General features: G+C 45.4%; 1 protein-coding gene and 1 long non-coding RNA gene across 11 annotated transcripts in view; one reads left to right on the plus strand and one right to left on the minus strand.

The window, feature by feature from the left end:
• Positions 1 to 6,593, plus strand: part of LOC138359858 (uncharacterized) — a 118,204-nt gene extending 111,611 nt beyond the window's left edge. For all 3 annotated transcript variants that reach the window (XR_011226088.1, XR_011226087.1, XR_011226086.1), the window contains 2 exons: positions 3,972 to 4,170; positions 4,859 to 6,593. This is a non-coding gene — a long non-coding RNA (uncharacterized lncRNA). The remainder of the gene's footprint in view (positions 1 to 3,971; positions 4,171 to 4,858) is intronic.
• Positions 1 to 25,000, minus strand: part of LOC123746870 (adenosylhomocysteinase-like 1) — a 306,477-nt gene that overhangs the window by 216,180 nt on the left and 65,297 nt on the right. For 4 of the 8 annotated variants that reach the window (XM_069319585.1, XM_069319581.1, XM_069319580.1 and 1 more), the window contains exon 2: positions 2,926 to 2,961. The exons of the other annotated variants lie outside the window; for them this stretch is intronic. In XM_069319585.1, coding sequence (XP_069175686.1) covers positions 2,926 to 2,961 — 36 coding nt within the window. The remainder of the gene's footprint in view (positions 1 to 2,925; positions 2,962 to 25,000) is intronic. 8 annotated transcript variants of the gene reach the window in all.

The raw sequence follows: 25,000 nt of genomic DNA on the forward strand, positions 1-25,000 counted from the left end.
CGTATGACCGAAAGTGGACGTAATTTGAAAATGAAAAAAAATGGAAATAAATTTGGGATTTTTTTTCAACAACAGTAAGTTAAGGGTCCTCTGATAGGTTAGGTGGGCAGGAAATTCTCATAAAGTTTCAAAACGTTAATTGAAAGTGTCCTCTTCTAACCTTACCGAGTAAGCCGGACGACTCAAACAGAAAACGCAACAGTACGTCACTTTTGTGAGTCGATTTCATTTCAAATTACGTCCAAATTTGGCCATAGCGCGCATACGAGCCTAAAGTGGCGTTATTTTTAAGAGGACGAGTTGGATACCTACACTGTGTAAAACACTACTACATACTGGAGCGGATGTCCGCTGGTAACAAGTGATTATCACTAGAAGAGTTAGTTCTGTCTCTAATTATGCTATTACGCTCGAGTACTCCAATTACATACAGTCCAGAGGCTCTAAAATTATATTATATCAATATTAATAATAATTATATTATTATTAATAATAAAATTCACTGGGGTTGTGAAGGTAATTTTGAGGTTGTGAATGGATTTAATAATGTACGTTAGTGTGATTTTCTGTATTATTATTGAGTCCAAAATAGGCCAGATGCATGGGGCTAGCCTCACACAACTCTCAAAGATGACACGTGGGGGGTATGTGAATGTTATAGGCCAGTCAGGGTCTGCCCTAATTCCCCCCTCTAAGAAATGCCTGCATCTATAGTGATCCCGCGTGAGATCCATGCAGTCTGAATTCGATGTGTCTTCCGTAGAGGCCTTGGTAGTGTCAATGCTTTACGTTATTAAATTTTAAGAGAGGATAAACGGGAAGAGAGGGAAGGAGGAGGAGAAGGGAAGAGACCCAGGCACAGCCGGGTACCTTATCTAGTATGTGTGCGTGTATATGTAATTCGTAATACACATGGGCGGGCCACCGCCTTGAATGTAAATATTCGGTCATTTCTCGGGCAACACAACAATGTCACTGGTGGAGACACAACACGACGACAACCACACGGAACCTCTCAAAAAAACGTTTTTACGGGTTCACCATAGCCCGTGCTACATGGACATTACGTTCCAAGAAGCTGAATCTAAAACAACAACGTCTTACGGAAATGGTTCAAACACACACACACAGACACCTAATGGAATGCATAAGGAAGTGATGTGGTGGAGGCTGACTCCATACACAGCATTAAGTGAAGATATGATAGACCCCAGTAGGCTCAGGAACCTGTACACCAGTTGATTGACAGTTGAGAGGCGGGACCAAAGAGCCAGAGCACAACCCCCGCAAGCACAACTAGGTAAGTACAGATTGATTGAGTGATAAGGATTAAGCCACCCAAAAGGTGGCGCGGGCATGAATAGCCCGTAAAGGTAAGTACAACTAGGTAAGTACACACAGTAGGCAAAATTAGATGCATTCTTGATTTCAGACTTGCCTTTTGACATCTAATTTTGCTATGTGTCTGTGTCTCAACTATTTAAGTAAGAGGGAGAATAAAGCCTCGGCCGGGTGGCTGTATCACAACGGTCATCAAATTATCCCTTGATAACAGCTGACAAAACATATCACGCCACAGACAAAAATATAATTAACACAAGGTCCTTCATATAGATACTTTACATCGCAAAAATAACAAAGAAACAGCACCATAAATTAATATTTTAAAAACAATACACAAACTTCACTGGAACTTAAATGTCGCTACAAAACACCCACAAAAACAGACCATTGATAAATAAATTGTTCAACTAACATCACACGATTATTACTTGCTTAGTCAATTTCAATTTCTTTATTATGCACCCCATACCCATCCCGTGGGCGATGGTAGAAAGCATCACAGAGGCAAATAATCGGTTCAGGAACTGAACCCCATAATTCGCTTAGCTTAGCAAGTGACAATCTTTTGAAGCCCGTTACACAACTGCTAATATCTAGCTAAATGAGCTTGGGGGGGTTTCAGTTCCCTAGCTCACTATGTACCAGTTCCCACCACCGCCCACAGGATAGGTGGTACCCTGGGGTACCTATCTTGAGGTTATCTTGAGATGATTTCGGGGCTTTTTAGTGTCCCCGCGGCCCGGTCCTCGACCAGGCCTCCACCCCCAGGAAGCAGCCCGTGACAGCTGACTAACACCCAGGTACCTATTTACTGCTAGGTAACAGGGGGATTCAGGGTGAAAGAAACTCTGCCCATTTGTTTCTGCCTCGTGCGGGAATCGAACCCGCGCCACAGAATTACGAGTCCTGCGCGCTATCCACCAGGCTACGAGGCCCCTCCAATATTATTTACCTATAATAAATAAATAAAAACCCCCACACAAGCAAGCATCGCCCACCACCAGCTGGTCCACAAAAATAACAATAAATACTCAGCCTCCCAAGGCGAGGGTCCAGACACAGTTAGTCAAGAGGTGTGGCGGACGTTAGAAGGATAACTCGGTTACCTGGGAAAGAAGGATATGGTTCAATTACACAAAGCGCACACAGCACTATAGCAAGCAATGTTACGGGAGACTCATGTTTCTAACTGGAGCTAGGTACATCGACTTATGTATCAAGCAGGATTAAACGGCTTTGGGGGGGGGAAAGAGGGAGGGAAGAACTGAATTACGTGGTTTGGGGAAATTGAAATAAGTTTATTGAGGTAAAATACACACAAAGGGATGAGGTAGCTCAAGCTAGTCTCACCCCGTTCAGTGTGGGTTTGGGGTACAACTGGATGCAGTAGATAAGACCGGATTAAGTGGCTTTGATCAAACTCGTTAACACTTCTGGGTTTGGCCAGATGCACTGGCTGTCACGGAGTCAAATAAGTTGCAATGAACGGGCAATAGAAATTCCAAAGGTTTAGAGTTGGGACAAAAGGTAAGCACTCGAGTTTACATGGGGGGGGGGGTTCAGGGTATACTTGTAACTCACGGTAGGAGTACTCGGCTTCTTCCAATGTCTCATCCCCTGGTGATAAAGAGTAGTTTTATTTATATTTATTTATATATATATATACAAGAGTTCATACATTCTTGTACATTCTTGTTATAAGCAAAACCTCTAGTTATCCCTACACAAAACTACCTATACTTAACAGAATGATTGCTTATGCTCCTCCAATCAGTAATGTTACTACAAAATATATCATTTCAATGTAATATATATTGAAACAAAATATGGCAGCTGCAGTGTGGAAATCTTTCGTCTGTCCTGAAAAACGCGAGAAAACTTCATATTAAAGAAAATGGGCATATTCGTTGGTCAGAGAAAACCCGCAATATTTAGGGGTGGACACCTCTGGAGTACGTCAGCAGGCCCTGTTTTAACAATTATCAAGAAAGATTATATTACATGTATAAAACACTTTAACATAACCACAATGACACTGACTAATCAAGTTTAAAAAAAGTACTCCATCAACCGAGGTTGAAGGATATCAGATCGAGGTTGATAGATATTAAAGAACTCTTTATCAGAAGAAACCAAGTTTGCTACTTTGGGGGAGATGGGAGGACCCGTCGCCCTCACCTCACTATAAACAAATTAATACAAATTCAACAATAAATTGCCTCGTTACATATAAACACGCTGCATAAATACAGTACTGTATTCTGCAACACACAAAAGCTGCCATGGAACATTGATTTTTTTTACCGAGTATTTGCAAAGTTCTTTCTAAACTGTAAACTTATGAAATCTTATTATACCTACAATTGTTGGTATTTGTATTAACTTGAAAGGTTAGTAGTAAACCACTTTATATACTGACTTCTCACCCACTTTATAATGGTCCAAGAGGGACCCGAAGCGTAGTCACTTCCTGTACTTTCAGATCTATGGGTTGGCTATCTAAATTTACTCCATTTATATTCACCTTTTCGTGTTCTATATTGGCTATTAAACACTTTTTATAGTGTATATAGACTATTTTTATAGTGTATAGTGTTTTATAAAGCTATTTAAAAATCCCCACACAGCATACCCATACTCACAGTGTTCAAGAGAGAACTTGACAAACACCTCCAAAGGATACCTGATCAACCAGGCTGTGACTCATACGTCAGGCTGCGAGCAGCCGCGTCCAACACCCTGACTGACAAGTCCAGCAACCAGACCTGGTCGACGACCGGGCCGCGGGGTCGCTGAGCCCCGAAATCACCTCAAGGTAACCTCAAGGTAAGGTACCTTCTTATCAGTCTGTACAGACGTTCAGCAGGATATATGTTCAATCATAGGTTCAATATATGTACATGATATATGTACATAGGAACATCAACACCAAACGTCATTATCTAATTTGGACCTAACAAGGTGGTTAAGATAAAACTGAAGAATTTCATTTGTAGCCTTAATGTTTGTAGATGTTCATATCATAGGAGCATTATTTTGAACATTTACTCAGAGCTTTTTGGCTTAAGTTGCCTGCTAACCGTAACTCCCAATTCATTTTCCAATTCAGATTCGGCAATTTTAACCGTAAAAATCTAGTCTAGTAATCTAATTTTAATCTAGTAAAAATAATTACTGCCCAGTCTCAGAACTCTGAACTTGTGAGTATTAACAATATATCATCTGCACATTATTTGTCTATTCTAAGTCATCCTGTAGCAGTTTTGATTCTTATTATGCAATTAAATCACTCTTTGCCATCGCCAAATTTGCTAAGGTTGTTGACCAGACCACACACTAGAAAGTGAAGGGTCGACGACGTTTCGGTCCGTCCTGGACGATTCTCAAGTCGATTGAGAATGGTCCAGGACGGACCGAAACGTCGTCGTCCCATCACTTTCTAGTGTAGTCTGGTCAACATATCTCAGCCACGTTATTGGACTCCTCGTCTGCTAATGTTACTGTCTTTTTCCAGAGATAAGACGGAGTCAAGAAGATTGAAGACATTGCAGACGTGGATTAGCAGTGAGTACGGCTTAGTACGTCAATTGGCCGTACACGCACGAGAGCTGAGGTGGCGTGCGACCAAGAACACGTGGTGTACCTTGGGACCCATGCACTTCGCAGGGAGAGAAACTGCGCCAGGAACCTGATCAAGCCTGATCAAGATAATCTCAAGATAATTTTAAGATAAGCCGCCAGATTCCGTGCAGCAGCGTGTAACAGCCTCGTTGATCGGACTGCCACAACCAGGAAGACCTGGTTAGAGGTCAATGTAGGGTACGAGACCCAGTTCTCGTGGAGGTACCGTCAGCAACTTGGCTTCCCTCCCCTTACAGTCTTGGGCTGGACGGTAGAGCGACGGTCTCGCTTCATGCAGGTCGGCGTTCAATCCCCGACCGTCCAAGTAGTTGGGCACCATCCCCCGGCCCATCCCAAATCCTTATCCTGACCCCTTCCAAGTGCTATATAGTCGTAATGGCTTGGCGCTTTTCCCCTGATAACTCCCTCCCTCCCCTTACAGTCTTGATGTGATCATTCATGTTGATCGCAACCTGTCGCATGAACCAGGCTGTGATGCATATGTCAGGCTGCGAGCAGCCGCGTCCAATAGCCTGCTTGACCAGGCCACCAACCAAAAGACCTGGTCAGAGACCGGGCCGCGAGGACGATGATCCTCGGAATCAACACAAGGTAACCGGATCTCTAATCATATAAAACCCCATGAAAATTTTGATTGTAATGTATCGAATTAAATAACACGTTAATTTAACAGTGTTCAACATTCATATATTTTTTCTAACCAATATCTTGAGGTTATCTTGAGATGATTTCGGGGCTTTTTAGTGTCCCCGCGGCCCGGTCCTCGACCAGGCCTCCACCCCCAGGAAGCAGCCCGTGACAGCTGACTAACACCCAGGTACCTATTTTACTGCTAGGTAACAGGGGCATAGGGTGAAAGAAACTCTGCCCATTGTTTCTCGCCGGCGCCTGGGATTGAACCCAGGACCACAGGATCACAAGTCCAGCGTGCTGTCCACTCGGCCGACCGGCTCCGGTGTGTTACACTTAACGATTTACGAACCATTTAACTGACTTATAATTCTTAAAATATTTAAACACTTCTTAAAATATTGTCATTATAGAGTATATAGAGAAATATATATTCGATATTCGATTACACCAGAGGTAGTACCCCCCCCCCCCCTATATATACTCGATATTATATGTTTCATTTAATAAAACTAATATTTTTTTTATATAATGAGAAGTAATTAAAGACCTAATGTCCGATGGAGAGCATAAACAACGATGCGTCACATTTTGCCCAAACCCCCCTGCAGTTTTCAAACTATCCCAAATATCCCAAATCCGAACTCCTGGGCCATTTTTGGAGTCAAATTCTTGCTCTCTGCACATATTTGCAATTTTAAATTACGAATTTTTATACCAAAAATATGCCAATTATTGAAAAAGGCGATGGGTCACAATTTGCCCAAACCCCCCTGCAGTTTTCAAAATATCCCAAATATCCCATATACGATTCCTGGGCCATTTTTGGAGTCAAATTCTTGCTGTCTGCACATATTAGCAGTTTGAAATTATGACTTTTTATACCGAAAATATGCCAATTACTGAAAGCAGCGGTGGGTCACATTTTGCCCAAACCCCCCTGCAGTTTTCAAAATATCCCAAACATCCCAAATTCGATACCTGAGCCATATTTTGGACCCAAATTCTGGCTCTCTGCACCTATTCGAAGTTTGAAATTCCTACTTTTTATACCAAAAATATGCCAATTACTGAAAGCGGCGGTGGGTCACATTTTGCCCAAACCCCCCTGCAATTTTCAAAATATCCTAAACATCCCAAATTCGATACCTGAGCCATATTTTGGACCTAAATTCTGGCTCTCTGCACCTATTCGCAGTTTGAAATTCCGAATTTTTATACCAAAAATCTGCCAATTACTGAAAGCGGCGGTGGGTCACATTTTGCCCCCCCCCCTGCAGTTTTCAAAATATCCCAAACATCCCAAATTCGATACCTGAGCCATATTTTGGACCCAAATTTTGGCTCTCTGCACCTATTCGCAGTTAGAAATTCCGAATTTTTATACCAAAAATATGCCAATTACTGAAAGCGGCGGTGGGTCACATTTTGCCCAAACCCGCCTGCAGTTTTCAAAATATCCCAAACAACTCAAATTCGATACCTGAGTCATATTTTGGACCCAAATTCTGGCTCTCTGCACCTATTCAAAGTTTGAAATTCCGACTTTTTATCCAAAAAATATGCCAATTACTGAAAGCGGCGGTGGGTAACATTTTGCCCAAACCCCCCTGCAGTTTTCAAAATATCCCAAACATCACAAATTCGATACCTGAGCCATATTTTAGACCCAAATTCTGGCTCTCTGCACATATTTGCAGTTTGAAATTACGACTTTTTATACCGAAAATGTGACAATTACTGAAAAATGCAATAGGTCACATTTTGCCCAAACCCCCGTGCAGTTTTCAAAATATCCCAAATATCCCAAATCCGACTCCTGAGCCATATTTTGGAGCCAAATACTGGCTCTCTGCACATATTAGAAGATTAAAACTACGACTTTTTATACCGAAAATATACCAATTACTGAAAACAGCAATGGGTCACATTTTGCCCAAACCCCCCTGCAGTTTTCAAAATATCCCAAATCCGACTCCTGGGCCATATTTTGGAGCCAAATTCTGGCTCTCTGCACATATTAGAAGATTAAAACTACGACTTTTTATACCGAAAATATACCAATTACTGAAAACAGCAATGGGTAACATTTTGCCCAAACCCCCCTGCAGTTTTCAAAATATCCCAAACATCACAAATTCGATACCTGAGCCATATTTTAGACCCAAATTCTGGCTCTCTGCACATATTTGCAGTTTGAAATTACGACTCAAAATAACACAAAGTAATTTAACAAATAAATCGACGTTTAACAGAGATAAATATTAATTGGACCTAGGTACCCCATGTCCTTCCCTTGTCAAAAACCGCAATATTAACAACATTTATATCTGAACCTAATTCTAAAACGTAAACACATATGTATATATGTGGATTTTTGCGCACATATGTATTCATCTAGTTGTGCTTGCGGGGCTCTGCTCTTTCGGCCCGCTTCTCAACTGTTACAAACTACTAATTATTTTCACTCACACACACACACACACACACACACACACACACACACACACACACACACACACACACACACACACACACACACACACACACAGAAAGCAGCCGGTAGCAGCTGTCTAACTCCCAGGTACATATTTACTGCTAGGTAAGAGGGGCATCAGGGTGAAAGAAACTTTGCCCATTTGTTTCCGCCATGGCCCGGAATCGATCCCGGGTCCCTAGATCTACGCATCCAGAGCGCTGTCCACTCAGCCAATAGGCGCTACGTATGCGCTAATTCGACCATGCTAAGTTGACACACTAGAAGGTGAAGGGACGACGACGTTTCGGTCCGTCCTGGACCATTCTCAAGTGAGAATCGACTTGAGAATGGTCCAGTACGGACCGAAACGTCGTCGTCCCTTCACCTTCAAGTTTGTGGTCTGGTCAACATACTTTAGCCACGTTATTGTGACTCAACGCCTAAATGTCGACCACGCTAATTTACCTCGTCACTCGTAGGGGCCTCGTAGCCTGGTGGATAGCGCGCAGGACTCGTAATTCTGTGGCGCGGGTTCGATTCCCGCACGAGGCAGAAACAAATGGGCAAAGTTTCTTTCACCCTGAATGCCCCTGTTACCTAGCAGTAAATAGGTACCTGGGAGTTAGTCAGCTGTCACGGGCTGCTTCCTGGGGGTGGAGGCCTGGTCGAGGACCGGGCCGCGGGGACACTAAAAGCACCGAAATCATCTCAAGATAACGTCAAGATAACCTGTGGTCGAATTAGTGAGTAACTAAAGCCATGTAGGCACCCACGTGTTTTACTCTATCCTGAATTTTGGGTTCCTATTGGTTAAGTTAAACAAAAACAAAACAAAAAAAAAGGAACATAACAAGAGTATCAATCTGTAGAGATTGATACTGATTGATACTGCTACTTTTGTTGGCTTTTGTCTGACTGCGAGTACACTTGTATATATATATATAGTGTGGATTGAGGAAGGAATCACGGGAGACATCTCCCGTCACGCAGGGTGCAGTCGCACCTCCACAGATCAGTTTCAGCTCTTGATACTGGTAATGGCTCAAAAGGGCCGCCACTCACCGGTTATTCATGCCCGTGCCACCTTTTGGGTGGCTTAATCTTCATCAATCAATCAGGATGGAAGGCAAGAGTACCACTACGTTATAGAAGTGATGCAGTTCGAGGCGGGTTCCTGTTGCAGACATTGGGATTGATAACAGGAAATCCCCTACATGAGGAGCATATTACCTGTATATGGTCAACAGGGTACCAGGGTACCTGGACTGTACCTGGTTGATGGGGTTCTGGGTGTTCTTCTACTCCCCAAGCCCAGCCCGAGGCCAGACTTGACTTGTGAGAGTTTGGTCCACCAGGCTGTTGCTTGGAGCAGCCCGCAGGCCCACATATCCACCACAGCCCGGTTGGTCCGGCACTCCTTGGAGAAAATGATCTTGTTTCCTCTTGAAGATGTCCACGGTTGTTCCGGCAATATTTCTTATAGTCGCTGGGAGGACGTTGAACAACCGCTGACCTCTGATGTTTATACAGTGTTCTCTGATTGTGCCTATTCACTGCTCTGCTCATATGACAGCCAACTGCATTCCTACTATCCTCTAGCCTTATCTTTACATCCACATACGATAAGTGCTCAGAGGGGGATTCTAAGCCTACTCGTGTAGGAGGGAGGGAGGGGAATCTAAGAACACGTGTCCTCCAAACCCCCTCCCCCCCCCCCCAGAGTAAGAGAGAACATCATGAACCTCCATGTTCTCGCTCTCTTCTCTTTCCAGGCATTATTTATGACAAAACTTGCCACAAAACTCTCCGCGACCTACATTCCTGCGTGAGCATCGTCGCCTCTCACAGATGTTCTAAATCCAGAGTGTTAAATGTACATTTGCACTGTGTAAGGACCCCAGGACGGCCCCAGGGCGACCATAGACCGGCTCCCAGGGTGACCCTAAGGACCCCAGGGTGACCCCAGGGTGGCCCCAGGGCGAAAGGTGATCAGAGGACTAAGGAGACAAACATGTTGAGCTGTGAGATGAGTGTGCTAGCTCAATTACACGTCTCTCATGTAGCAATACATGGCCCACTTCTGCCCCGGTCCCTACCACCCTCCACCAGTCACAACCAGTCCACATAAATAGGGACCACCACCACCTTTTTGTTTTCTAAAAGACGTGCCAGACCAACCGGGCTGTGGTGGGTATGTGGGCCTGCGGGCCGCTCCAAGCACCAGCCTGGTGGACCAAACTCTCACAAGTCAAGCCTGGCCCCGGGCCGGGCTTGGGGAGTAGAAGAGCTTCCAAAACCCCATCAACCAGGTATCAATCAGGTATACATAAGGGACATAACTGACCGACATCTTTCGGTTGACAAACACCTTCAAACGACACCTCATCAACCAGGCTGTGATTCCTACGTCATGCTGCGAACAGCTGCGTCCAATAGCCTGGTTGACCAGACCAACAACCAGGAAGCCTAGCCAGAGTTTGGCCACGGGGACGTTGATCCTGTGAAGCAACAACAGGGAGTCAACCTCCATACACAACGTCAAATATAGATATGACAAGAGCTCAAGGCTATCGAGCCTCTACACCCAGCACGCACAATAAGGCGAGCACACTCACACAAGAGAGACTACAACACTTCATTTCAATTACGAACATTAATAACCGCCCTGATAACCAGCCAGATAAAAGAGATAAACTAAGCTTCAAAAGGTGTTACTACAGCACCAAGATAGACCAGGTACACTTCAGCAACACACTGTATAATTATATCCCCACATGATATGCTATTATTATCAATTCTGTAAATAATTTACTTAAAGCTCGCCAAGGTTGCTTTACTTATTGCTCGCCAAGTTGCATCACAGGTCGCCATGTTGCATCACAGGTCGCCATGTTGCATCACAGGTCGCCATGTTGCAAAATAGACTGTCAAGGTTGTAACACAAATCAGCGAGGAGAAAGGGTGGCAAGAGCCCTATACAATTGGCTGCCTCTCGCTCTGGGTCTCCCGCCAGGCTTTGAGTACTTCTTGAGCTTATCTTGAGATGATTTCGGGGCTTTAGTGTCCCCGCGGCCCGGTCCTCGACCAGGCCTCCACCCCCAGGAAGCAGCCCGCGACAGCTGACTAACACCCAGGTACCTATTTTACTGCTAGGTAACAGGGGCATAGGGTGAAAGAAACTCTGCCCATTGTTTCTCACCGGCGCCTGGGATTGAACCACAGGATCACAAGTCCAGCGTGCTGTCCGCTCGGCCGACCGACTCCCGGGAGTACAGAGAACATATACGACTCGCATAGAAACCATAAACCATCTAAATTATTGGAACCGTCTCAAAGCTCTCAAAATGTACTCTGTGGAAAGGAGACGAGAAAAGGTATCAAATAATATATAAATGGAAGATACTTGAAGGCCAGGTCCCAAATTTGCACAGTAGAATAACAAGAGGCTGTAGTGGATATATGGGCCTGCGGGCCGCTCCAAGCAACAGCCTGTTGGACCAAGATATTACAAGTCGAGCCTGGCCTCAGGCCGGAACTCCCAGAACCCTCTCCAGGTATGCTCCAGGTAAAGTTTGTGTAGATTCGGCAACAAAGCCTAGACTAACAGAAATCACAATAGCGTGATGCATCAAATGAACAAATCCACAAGGGCCGTGATTAAGGCAGCGTCTGGGATCCTCTCGGACGTACGTTCGAACCCTCGTCACGGCGCTTGTGGATTTGTTCGCTTGGACACAAATCCACGTTCGCTTGGATTTGTTCACGCCGAACATGTTGAGTATCAACTGCGTCTAGGAAGAGTAGAGGCAAGAAAGAGTAGTTTAGAATATCTATAGGATGATTTAGAGCCCCTAACATGACAGAAGAGAACATTTTTGTGTCTGCAGACTTGACATTGTTTTATTTAATGTCATTCAGTGAAGGATCAGTTTCACCAAAGTATCGGAGAAGAACAGGAAACACATTTCAGGTCAAAATATTTCAGCCACGTTATTGTGAGTCCTCGTTTGCGTAAGAACAGGAAACGGTAAACACCAGCAGCAGGGTGAACCAGATTACTACAAAGTGTTTGTCGAAAACTGAGTTTTATATGAGGAGGATAAAGGGTATTTGGGATTTTATTTTATTTGAGTTTACCTGTAGGTCAGGCGCAGTTACAGCCTGAACGAGGGCAGTTAGAGTCTGAAGGGGGACAGTTGGTCCACGTGTGTCGGTAGTCACAACCTCGCTTACTGCAGGTCAACAGTCTAAGACCATTAGGGATCGAGCAGGCAGTTGGGCACCATTCCTTACAACCGTCCTCTCAGCTCATTGTTTACCTGGATTTTACCTACAGAGGGTTCGGGAAGTTTTTGTACCCCCCAAGCCCGGCCTGGAGCCAGACTTTTGATCAATTGGTCCAACAGGCTGTTGCCTGGAATGGCCGGCAGATCCATGCATCAACTACAGCCTGGTTGGTCCGGCACTTCTGATGTTCAGACAGTGCTCTCTGATTGTGCCTATGGCACCTCTTCTTGAGGTTATCTTGAGACGATTTCGGAGCTTTAGTATCCCCGCGGCCCGGTCTTCGACCAGGCCTCCACCCCCAGGAAGCAGCCCGTGACAGCTGACTAACACCCAGGTACCTATTTTACTGCTAGGTAACAGGGGCATAGGGTGAAAGAAACTTTGCCCATTGTTTCTTGGCGGCGCCCGGGATCGAACCCGGGACCACCTCTACTCATCACTGGCACTATTCTGACACGAAAAGGGAATGAGTCCTGAACAGTACTCCTTGTCGTCTTCTGTATAAGAACCTTTACTTATAAGTACAAGTAAAATAGTAGTGGAGATTTTTTATTTTGACTTCGCTTATGTGAAGAAATAATTTGGTTTGTTGACCAAACCACACACAGCAAAGTGAAGGAATGACGACGTTTCGGTCCGTCCTGAACCATTCTCAAGTCTACCTCCACAATCGACTTGAGAATGGTCCAGGACGGACCGAAACGTCGTCGACCCTTCACTCTCTATTGTGTGGTCTGGTCAACATCAGCCACGTTATTGTAACTCCTCGTCTGCACTATTACTGATGATATGATTGAACTTACAGAGTATTGGAGAGAGAATTTCAGAGATAAATGAAGCTTTACCTATTAGACTAATGAGAGGTGAGGGAGCTAATGAATTAATCCTCTCACTTCAAAAGATGGGAAGAAATGAACAATGCATGTCAAAGCATAATAAGATCCTAATATTCTAATGTCACCAAGCATGACGTCCTTCATGTATTTCATTGCCAACCTAGTGGGTTTATGAGGGGGGGGGGGGCAGTATACTCCTGCAGTAGTATACTCCTGCAGTAGTATACTCCTGCAGTAGTATACTCCTGCAGTAGTATACTCCTGTAGTAGTATACTTCTGCAAAGTCTTTCCCCCAGGCGGGAGTACTCACCTAGTTACTCACCTAGTTGTGTTTGCGGGGGTTGAGCTCCCGCCTCTCAACTGGTGTACATATTCCTGAGCCTACTGAGCTCTATCACATCTACATTACAGGGTGTGTCCTGTACCCTGAGCCCAAACTATAACCATGTGAGCCTTAAAAAAGCAAGAAGCCTCCACTATGCAAAAGCCCACTGATAATTACGTCTATATTTCTAACCGCTATATTGCTCCATTTTTAATATCAAGCCGACAAAAGCTTGCGAAGCCAGGCGTGGACCGGGGGAACAATGTGCTGAATAATTACCATTCAGTTTCAAATTGCCACGTGAGGGAAATGGTGTTCCGAGCAACGCAATTATTATTTGCGTGTAAAACATTGTTGTGACCTGTAGTATGGGTATCAAGGTGTCTAAACTGTTAGTGAGCTAAAAGAAAGGTGAAACGTTTACTGCAAGCCATAAAACGTTGCATAAATGTCTCTTAAGTGCTTCGTGAATCTGCTAGCCCCTGATCTACACCACCCGTGTGCAGGTTTCACGAGGCTGTCACACCGTCTCCTGGCGCCTCACTCGTGCGCCACAACCTGTTGAGTTGAAAGAAGTTGTGGAAGCCACCTCCATCCACAACTTTATGGCCAGACACAACAAAGAACTCGGATTGAAATTGAAATAAGTTTATTGATGTAAAATCCACACAAAGGGATGAGGTAGCTCAAGCTATTCTCACCCCGTTCAGTACATCGTGTTAATACATACATAGACACACATCACAAGCAATAAACATATTACCAAACATTCTGAGAGATAAACATCTACATTTCCTCCTTTACACAAGTAGTATGGTATCAGACGTACACACAAATACTTTTATGACCTAGGTATACTGTATAGAACTCGGATGTCAGGGGCTAAACCTCACTTTACTGTAGTCACTAGTAGGTAAGTATTACCTCATCTCTCACCTCTCTCGTAGCATCTCTTCAATCCGATTTCTACCATTTCAAACAAATTTAGAATCGTGGAAATTTACGAGCGCAAGTTACATAGTGTTTTATTGAGGCTTTATGATACGATATGAGACTTAGTGTTGTATAGAGGCTTTATGATACGATATGAGACTTAATGTTGTATAGAGGCTTTATGATACGATATGAGACTTAATGTTGTATAGAGGCTTTATGATACGATATGAGACTTAATGTTGTATAGAGGCTTTATGATACGATATGAGACTTAATGTTGTATAGAGGCTTTATGATACGATATGAGACTTAATGTTGTATAGAGGCTTTATGATACGATATGAGACTTAGTGTTGTATAGAGGCTTTATGATACGATATGAGACTTAGTGTTGTATAGAGGCTTTATGATACGATATGAGACTTAGTGTTGTATAGAGGCTTTATGATACGATATGAGACTTCAAGAGATAAGGGTAAATGAATATATACTTCAAGAGATAAGGGTCTGCTAGCACAGTTGGTTTCGTTCTCGACTCACAATCGTAGATCCTTGGTTCGATTCCCAGACGGGGTAGAATGGTTACATGGGTACATTTCCTTTCACCTAGAAGTAACTAGCTACCCGGAAGGTAGACAACTGTTTTGGTGATGCATCTTGGGAGATGTCAGTAGTTGACTTGGAGGGGACCTCGACAAGCCTACAGTATGCATATACACAGGCTTCCTGTCCCTGACAACGGGAATTATATTCATGGGGGGGGGATCTCGCGGTGCTCCAGTCATCCCCACTACTCCTATACTCGTCTCTACAACACAGTGGCCACGCTATCTTGAGAGGTTATCTTGAGGTTATCTTGAGATGATTTCGGGGCTTTAGTATCCCCGCGGCCCGGTCCTCGACCAGGCCTCCACCCCCAGGAAGCAGCCCGTGACAGCTGACGAACACCCAGGTACTTATTTTTACTGCTAGGTAACAGGGGCATAGGGTGAAAGAAACTCTGCCCATTGTTTCTCGCCGGCGCCCGGGATCGAATCCAGGACCACAGGATCACAAGTCCAGTGTGCTGTCCGCTCGGCCGACCGGCTCCCTGCGACGCTAACCTAAACTCTTAGCCGTCAGCAGTTACCCACTATTCTAACGCTGTTTCTTCATGATTAAGCTATCAACTTTTAGCATGGAAAAGACCACATGCTAGCCTTAAAATTAACATGTCCACTACGGGCTCACCATAGCCCGTGCTGCTTGGAACTTTGTCTTCCAGTTAGCGAATCTTACCAACAACAACAGCTAGCCTTGACCCTCCACACGCTAGGAGACGATACATCACATAACATACATACAAGACACTGGTTTCTTGAGATTATCTTGAGATGATTTCGGGGCTTTAGTGTCCCCGCGGCCCGGTCCTCGACCAGGCCTCCACCCCCAGGAAGCAGCCCGTGACAGCTGACTAACTCCCAGGTACCTATTTTTACTGCTAGGTAACAGGGGCATAGGGTGAAAGAAATTCTGCCCATTATTTCTCGCCGGCGCCTGGGATCGAACCCAGGACCACAGGATCACAAATCCAGCGTGCTGTCCCCTCGGCCGACCGGCTCTGGTGGGGACAAGCTCCAAATTTCCACAATAGAATAACATACTGGAACGAAAGATATGGAAGGAAAATGCAGAACAGACCCAGAGAAGAATTAGAGGCGTCACGTGCAAGGATAGAACACCGAATTAACATTAGAGGCTGTTTAATATCCTCCCAATGAACCTAACGCATATTGTCGGTACGAAAGTAGAAGTGTTCAAGAGAAAATCCGACACTTTCCAGCAAAAAGTACCAGACCAACCAGGTTGTTGTGGTTATATGACCCTGCGGACCAGACCATTCGTCTGTTGAACCAAGTTATCCCAAGTGAAGCCGGGCTCGGGGAGTAGAAGAACTTCCAGGTATACTCAGGTATACTCAGGTATACTCCAGGTATACTCCAGGTATATCTCCCCAGGGTGGGGTAGGGCAATAAAACAGACCTTGACAATAACATCGCCGCTCGTGCGTCACTTCCCGCCATAAAAAGCTCCGTGTCCTGCTGGCGGAGGTACCGCGCGCCCCCTCACGCCCTCCCGGACCCACCCCGGGAGCCCATGCCGCCTCAACTACTTCCCCAACACCCCCAATACGGTGATTGGACAGGTGTTGGGAATCAATCACCAACCCCCAACACAGTTCCTCCATCACGAGCACAACTTCGCCCGAAATCTCTCTCAAAACCATCACAGGGGCATCTCGTCACGTCTCTTCAAGGCAACAACTACTTTCCCATCTGAAGAATATCACGTGTAACTATGTATTATATGAATTTTTTTTTAGTATTTGAGGAGTGAGAAGAAGCAGAAGACAACCACGCCACGAAACTGGTTCATACTGGCGTTGGGCCGAGGTGGCCAATCTCCACTACACACACACATCCCCTACCCCCCTATCCCCTCCCCCAGCGCCCCCCCCTCCCCCCTCCGTACCCTGTTCATCACACCTGTTCTTCACATTGCCTCCGGTTCTCGTTCTCTCATTCCTCTGTTCACACTTAAGCTGTTCGAACAGACAAGTCTTTCGAGCGAGGTCATGCAAAATAGTTTAATTAGAAAAGTTTTTCCAAAGTCTATAAATGAACTAGTTTGCAGTTTCAACTTGTAGTTCATCGCTCTGCCTCCCCCCCCCTCTCCCTTCTCCCCCAACACACACACACACACACACACACACACACACACACACACACACACACACACACACACACACACACACATGATGTTAGGAAGTTTTCCTTTAGCGTGAGAGTAGTGGAAAAATGGAATGCACTTGGGGAACAGGTTGTGGAAGCAAACTCTATTCATACTTTTAAAACTAGGTATGATAGGGAAATGGGACAGGAGTCATTGCTGTAAACAACCGATAGCTGGAAAGGCGGGATCCAAGAGTCAATGCTCGATCCTGCAAGCACAAATAGGTGAGTACACACACACACACACACACACACACACACAAATCATATTTTTTGAAACGAGGCAAAACAAATCTTGGCCACAAACATGAAAAAAAACATTTCAAACAAAAAACAATGGTTGAGAAGCAAAAAAAATAAAAAATAAAAAAAAAATTATGATCAAAATTTTTTTACTCGGCAAACTAGAAAAAAAACTAAATTTTTTTGGCGGGATTGTGGCCAAAATGACCGGGAAAGCGTCAATGAGAGAGGAGTTAAGTACAGCACCAGACATTCCATGCAAGACCCAACCATTACGACATGTTTGGTAAAATTGGGCACCCGTGTTATTAACTCCCAATGCAAACAGTAAGTCACAACAGCGTGGCTGAACACTAGACACCGACGCCAGGTCCCTTTCTGTTACTCAAGATAACCTCAAGATAACCTAGCAGTAAAATAGGTACCTGGGTGTTAGTCAGCTGTCACGGGCTGCTTCCTGGGGGGTGGAGGCCTGGTCGAGGACCGAGCCGCGGGGACACTAAAGCCCCGAAATCATCTCAAGATAACCTCAAGATAACCTCTCCTTGAATATTATCAAGAATGGTACAGAAAGTCAATATATATTCATTTTCTGATAATTGGGATAGAAGTCTAATTTAACTCAAAATGATGAGCCATAGAGTCAACCAGCTTCATTGTATACACTACCACTACTGTATTATACATTCTAAACATGCTCCACTTGTAGGAAATGAATTATACATCTACTCAACTCAAGAGTGAATACTGGTTCAGGAATGTCCCATTATGGTTTCAAAAATCATGTAGGTTAATGCTCGAGTCTTAGTATGAAGCCAAGTATGAATTCCAAGGTTTGAGTCAGTGCTAGAGAAGCAGGAAGGATGGGTGGTGGAGGGCAAGATACGAGAGGGCTTTGACTTTATCACAATGTGACAAATCCTCGTCACGGTCCTTGTGGAGTTATTCATTGGCTTTGACCTTACTTTACCTCTAGTCGGTTTTGAGATCTCTTCTACTCTCCAGGGGGGGGGGGGGGGGGGGGAGCCGGTCGGCCGAGCGGACAGCACGCTGGACTTGTGATCCTGTGGTCCTGGGTTCGATCCCAGGCGCCGGCGAGAAACAATGGGCAGAGTTTTTTCACCCTATGCCCCTGTTACCTAGCAGTAAAATAGGTACCTGGGTGTTAGTCAGCTGTCACGGGCTGCTTCCTGGGGGGGGTGGAGGCCTGGTCGAGGACCGGGCCGCGGGGACACTAAAAAAGCCCCGAAATCATCTCAAGAAGATAACCTCCAAGTCCAGCCTGGATCCAGGCTTCTCTTGTAATAACTTGATCTGACACGTTGTTGTTCGGAGCGGCCCCAAGGCTCACATTTCCATTATATTACAGCTGGTGAGGCATTTCCTGCAGGAACTTGTCCAATACCGCCTTGAAAACCTTCACTTGTGTTCCCTTAACATTGTTTTAGATTGGGCGGGAGGGCTGCGAAGAGCTGCGGGCCTCTGATGTTCAGTGTAGTGTGTGTCTGTGGGACCTCTTGGTCTTCTCTGGATTGGTTACCTTACCTTGGAGTATTTCCGGGGCTTAGCGTCCCCGCGGCCCGGTCGTCGACCAGGCCTCCTCGTTGCTGGACTGGTCAACCAAGCTGTTTGATGCAGCTGCTCGCAGCCTCCCTTTCTTACCTAGGTTACGGTGTATATTTGGGGCCTGACTTTCAAGTATCTTCCATGAATATATTACGAAATACCTGATACCTGGAGCATACCTGGAGAGGGTTTCGGGGAGTTCTTCTACTCCCCCGAGCTGAAACCTCTTATCTTATTTTAGAGAGCACATATGGAGTGCTACGAGATGTTCCCCCATGCTTTACTTTGTCTATGCATGTCGTACATGGTCTACCGCTGCTGGTAATGGCGATGGAGGCGATGGTGGTGATAATATTACCCCTCTATACTCATGATATTCAATCAGTCCTTCAAAGAAGTTGGGATATCATGGTATCATGGAATGTGACGAAGCCTGAGAGGTCCCCCGCCGGTACAAACAGGCATTGTGGGATAACTGAGAGTGAATAACACCTGGTTGATGGGGGTTCTGGGAGTTCTTCTACTCCCCAAGCCCGGCCCGAGGCCAGGCTCGACTTGTGAGAGTTTGGTGCATCAGGCTGTTGCTTGGAGCGGCCCGCAGGCCCACACACCCACCACAGCCCGGCTGATCCGGAACTTCTCTTAGAAAACAGTCCAGTTTTCTCTTGAAGATGTCCACGGTTGTTCCGGCAACATGCCCTTCATGGGGTCAGGTACGAGGCTTCTTGCTAGGCGGCCCATCCTCGGACTCCAGACTGTGTATTTCGTGAAGCCTCGTGATATCTCTTGCACACATCTGCACTCACCTCGCCGCTGTCCGCCAGACAGTCTGATGATGTCTCTCGGGTCTGTCCCTCTTCTCTTCTGCCCCCCCCCCTCCCCGTGTGTCACCCCTCTAGCACTCATTCATTATAAATCATCACGTCATTATTGAACTCCAGCCTCATTCGTGTCCTGACCTGCTAGCCTCTCACGGAACTATATTAAATTATCATATACAAACTATACCAGTCATTAGGCTTCACTGCCCAACGGCAGTAAAGCCCTTAATCATACTGACTCCCAACTGGAGTCAATATGATTAAGGCCTGTCTCAGGCGAACAAAAATAGCTGTTACGATTACACTGCTAAGTTTAAATCTTGCAACTACGTTGCTAAATTAAAACAAAACAAAATTAACAGAAGCGTGGGTTCGAAGCCAACGCTAAGAGGTTCTCTCAAGCTAAAACCCTGGAGCCAAAGATGCTCCAAATGTTATATGACACAAATTACCTAAAACGAACTTAAACATTTAAGAATATAAAATATTGCTAAAGAAAGAACAAGATAGTGTCAAATGGCACGCAAGGGGTGCCACAACTTAGGGCAGTGACCAGGAAGCAGGAAAATGCTACACAATAACGCCAGTTAGTTTTGGAGAGCACAACCATTAAAGGTGAAGTTCAGGTCAGTTGCTGGCCTCTGCCTCCCTCCCTCCCTCCCTCTCTGCAACACAAATATACTGTTGTAAAATGACTGGATAACAAGAACCTCTCAAGCAAGAGATGCCAAAGCAATGATGGAACTTTGCAGAGACTGGTGCTCTCTAGAGTGGCACATTGTTGCACACTAACAGCCCAATTCAAAGCTAGGGAGGTTGCCGACCTACGAAGAACTTAAACTGTCCGAATCCATTCAACAAAACAATTCTTGGAACCTTTAAAATCCCTCAAATTGGAGTGCAGGCGAGGGGCTATACATCATAATTTATACTTAATAGGGACTGGTCCCAAATCTGCATGCAGAGATAACTCCTTGCAAGAGCAGGAGGCATGGCAGGATGTGCAAAATACCCCCGTTGAAAAGCAGAGATGCAATAGGTACGCTGAAAGGAGAAGGGAAGGGAACTCTGGGGAGAAAGCGCCAAGCCATTATGACTATATAGCACTGGGAAGGGGTCAGGATAAGGATTTGGGATGGGACGAAGGGAAGGAATGGTGCCCAACCACTTGTGGACGGTCGGGGATTGAACGCCGACCTGCATGAAGCGAGACCGTCGCTCTACCGTCCAGCCCAACATGAATATGATCCTTCTACACATAAGGGGCATAAGTGGCCAGCCTCTCATGGCGTTCAAAGAGAGAACTTTATATAGACCTGCGAAGGATGTCTGTTTAACCAGGCTGTGATTCATGCGTCTGGCTGCAAGCAGCTGTATCCAACAGCCTTGTTGAACACACCACAAACCAAGAGGCCTGGGTCAGACTAGCAGAGACCGAGCCGCAGTCAGCAAGGCGGACAGCCCGCCTGCTTTCATACCTCTCACTGTATTTCCCACTTCTATACTTCCCTTTACCTATGCCTCACCTTCCTCTTTACTCCCAAAAAAAAAGGATGTTGATCCCAAGGACCTATCGTACCCTACCCTTTCCTTTGCCTTTGTTCTCGCCCCTCTCTCATTGCCGTTTTCCCTCTACCTTTCCCACACTAAACCATCGACGGGAGGGAGGGAGAAGGAAGAGGGAAGGAGGGAGAAGGAAGAGGGAAGGAGGAAGAAGGAAGAGGGAAGGAGGAAGGCAAGAAGTTCAACCAACCCCCTCCCCCACCTCTCTCCTCCTCCCCTCTAAGCATTTCTCAACGACCCGTTTCCAAGGAAACGGAAGGAGAAGCATTCCTGTTGGTGTTTCGTCTCACTATTGATTGATTGATGAAGATTAAGCCACCCAAAAGGTGGCACGGGCATGAATAGCCCGTCAGTGGTGGCCCTTTTGAGCCATTACCCGTATCAAGACTTGATACTGGAGATCTGTGGAGGTGTGACTGCACCCTGCGTGACGGGAGATGTCTCCCGTGCCTCTCACTACACCTGCACCATCTCTCTATACTCTCTCCATCCCCCCCCCCTCCCCCAGGCCTTGGCAAGCTCCCTACCTACCTCCTGGGTTCACCCTTGCCCACACTTTCCACAGTTAAACAAGGTAATGATATCATGGAACATGCATCTTGGGAGCCCCTAATTAAGACGCACTTCAATTCCTCCTCGCATCAGTGTAGCATCCTTCAAACTCTCATTTCAATCTTCCCTCTCAACCCCATTCCCCCCTTACCTCTCACCCCCTCAACCCCCCTCCCCCTTACCTCTCACCCCATGCCTCCACCCCCCCCCACCAAAACCTCTTGAGAATGTCACCTCACCCATTATAGCATAATGTATTACTCTTCTCATAATTGCCCAACCACTTGGGCTGGACGGTAGAGCAACGGTCTCGCTTCATGCAGGTCGGCGTTCAATCCCCGACCGTCCAAGTAGTTGGGCACCATTCCTTCCCCGTCCGTCCCATCCTAAATCCTTATCCTGATCCCTTCCAAGTGTTGTATAGTCGTAATGGCTTGGCGCTTTCCCCCTGATACTTCCCTTCCTCCTCTTCTTCTCATAATTATTATATTCTTATAGATCTTAAGATCTTATAGATCTTAGTCTTAAGACTTACCAAAAGGCTAAGTGTAATCAATCCACCCTGGTACTTACCCAGTTCTTGCTTAGTCACTCAATTATATTCGTATATGGTTGTATATTTATAATTGACACAATAAATCAAGTGCTAAATAATATTCTTTTGTAAAATTAAAAAAATTGCCTATCATCTTTATATAGATACATCATATCATTCAGATACATTCATAAATAAATCGGGACAGCTAGCTACGTGACTTGATGGACTGGTCACCAGGAAATTAAGACAAGTACCTTCACTTGAACAAATCCACAAGGGCCGTGACGAGGATTCGAACCCTGCGTCCGGGAGCATCCCAGACACTGCCTTAATCGACTGAGCTACGACAGGGTAAAAGGGTTGAAACCGAAGTTCTACTGAACTTACCGGTCACTCATTTGATGCATCACGTTATTGTGATCTCTGTGTGTAAGTACCTTCGCTGCAACGGAATCCTGACATCAGAAGTGACATGACCAGACGGATCATAAACATGGACATGCAGAGAATGTCACACAACAACGAGGCTGAAACAAGTAACCCAGCGTAGAAATGACGTCGTGTCGGTCACTCAGGGATCCTTATCAAGTAGTGACAAAGTATGTTGACCAGACCACACACACTAGAAGGTGAAGGGACGACAACGACTTTTCGGTTCGTCCTGGACCATTCTTAAGTCGATTGAAACGTCGTCGTCCCTTCACAAAATGTGCAGACTGGGAGACTTGAACCTCAAAATGTTCAGACTGGGAGACTTGAACCTCAAAATGTTCAGACTGGGAGACTTGAACCTCAAAATGTTCAGACTGGGAGACTTGAACCTCAAAATGTTCAGACTGGGAGACTTGAACCTCAAAATGTTCAGACTGGGAGACTTGAACCTCAAAATGTTCAGACTGAGAGACTTGAACCTCAAAATGTTCAGACTTGGAGACTTGAACCTCAAAATGTTCAGACTGGGAGACTTGAACCTCAAAATGTTCAGACTGGGAGACTTGAACCTCAAAATGTTCAGACTGGGAGACTTGAACCTCAAAATGTTCAGACTGGGAGACCTGAACCTCAAAATGTTCAGACTGGGAGACCTGAACCTCAAAATGTTCAGACTGGGAGACTTGAACCTCAAAATGTTCAGACTGGGAGACCTGAACCTCAAAATGTTCAGATTGTGAGACTTGAACCTCAAAATGTTCAGACTGGGAGACCTGAACCTCAAAATGTTCAGATTGTGAGACTTGAACCTCAAAATGTTCAGACTGGGAGACTTGAACCTCAAAATGTTCAGATTGTGAGACTTGAACCTCAAAATGTTCAGACTGGGAGACCTGAACCTCAAAATGTTCAGACTGGGAGACCTGAACCTCAAAATGTTCAGACTGTGAGACTTGAACCTCAAAATGTTCAGATTGTGAGACCTGAACCTCAAAATGTTCAAACTGGGAGACCTGAACCTTAAAATGTTCAGACTGGGAGACCTGAACCTCAAAATGTTCAGACTGGGAGACCTGAACCTCAAAATGTTCAGACTGTGAGACTTGAACCTCAAAATGTTCAGATTGTGAGACCTGAACCTCAAAATGTTCAAACTGGGAGACCTGAACCTTAAAATGTTCAGACTGGGAGACCTGAACCTCAAAATGTTCAGACTGTGAGACCTGAACCTCAAAATACGTCAAACAACGAGCTGTAGAGGAGACATGATCAAGACCTTGTCTACAAGACACTTAAGATGTACTGACAAAGTAGATAAGGACGAGCTACTCACAATAGGTACAAACAGCCTTAGTATAAATAATACTTGTGACGAAAAATTGGCCCCCGAGTCAATATAAATACATGTCCGACATCTAGAATGTCTGGGGCCCAGAAGCGGAGCTCGACTCGACCAAACACTTCTCAGAAACCTCACCCCCCCCCCCCCCCAAACATGCGTCACATACCGACAAACGGTCAACACTTCTGGGAAGGACAAGAGACTTTTCCTACTTGAGGCAAAAACACACATCCGAACTCTGAGCCTTTTGGGGCAAGAAGATAACATAAGAGTGAATGACTGTGGCTGGCGTCGGGAAGGGTCACTGGACTATTATATATGATTTAGATTCGATTCTTCTCGCGTCTCGCGTCACACTTTCTGCCCAGCTTTCACCTTATTTTTCCTGGTGGGTTGAATGTGGCAGCCATGTCACCTAACTGACTTCTCATCACACCTGGGAGACAACCATTAACCCAAGGACTACAATACAATCTTCACGGGAGACATCTTCCGTCACGCAGGGTGCAGTCGCACCTCCACACATCTCCAGTATCAGCTCTTGAGACTGGTAATGGCTCAAAACGGCCACCACTTACGGGCTATTCATGCCCGTGCCACCTTTTCGGTGGCTTAATCTTCATCAATCAATCAGTGCCTTGAACTGCTCCGTCGAGGCTACTACACGACACAACTTTGTATTCCTTGACACT

The sequence above is a fragment of the Procambarus clarkii genome, chromosome 93 (assembly GCF_040958095.1).
Source record: "Procambarus clarkii isolate CNS0578487 chromosome 93, FALCON_Pclarkii_2.0, whole genome shotgun sequence".
NCBI classification, from domain to species: domain Eukaryota; kingdom Metazoa; phylum Arthropoda; class Malacostraca; order Decapoda; family Cambaridae; genus Procambarus; species Procambarus clarkii.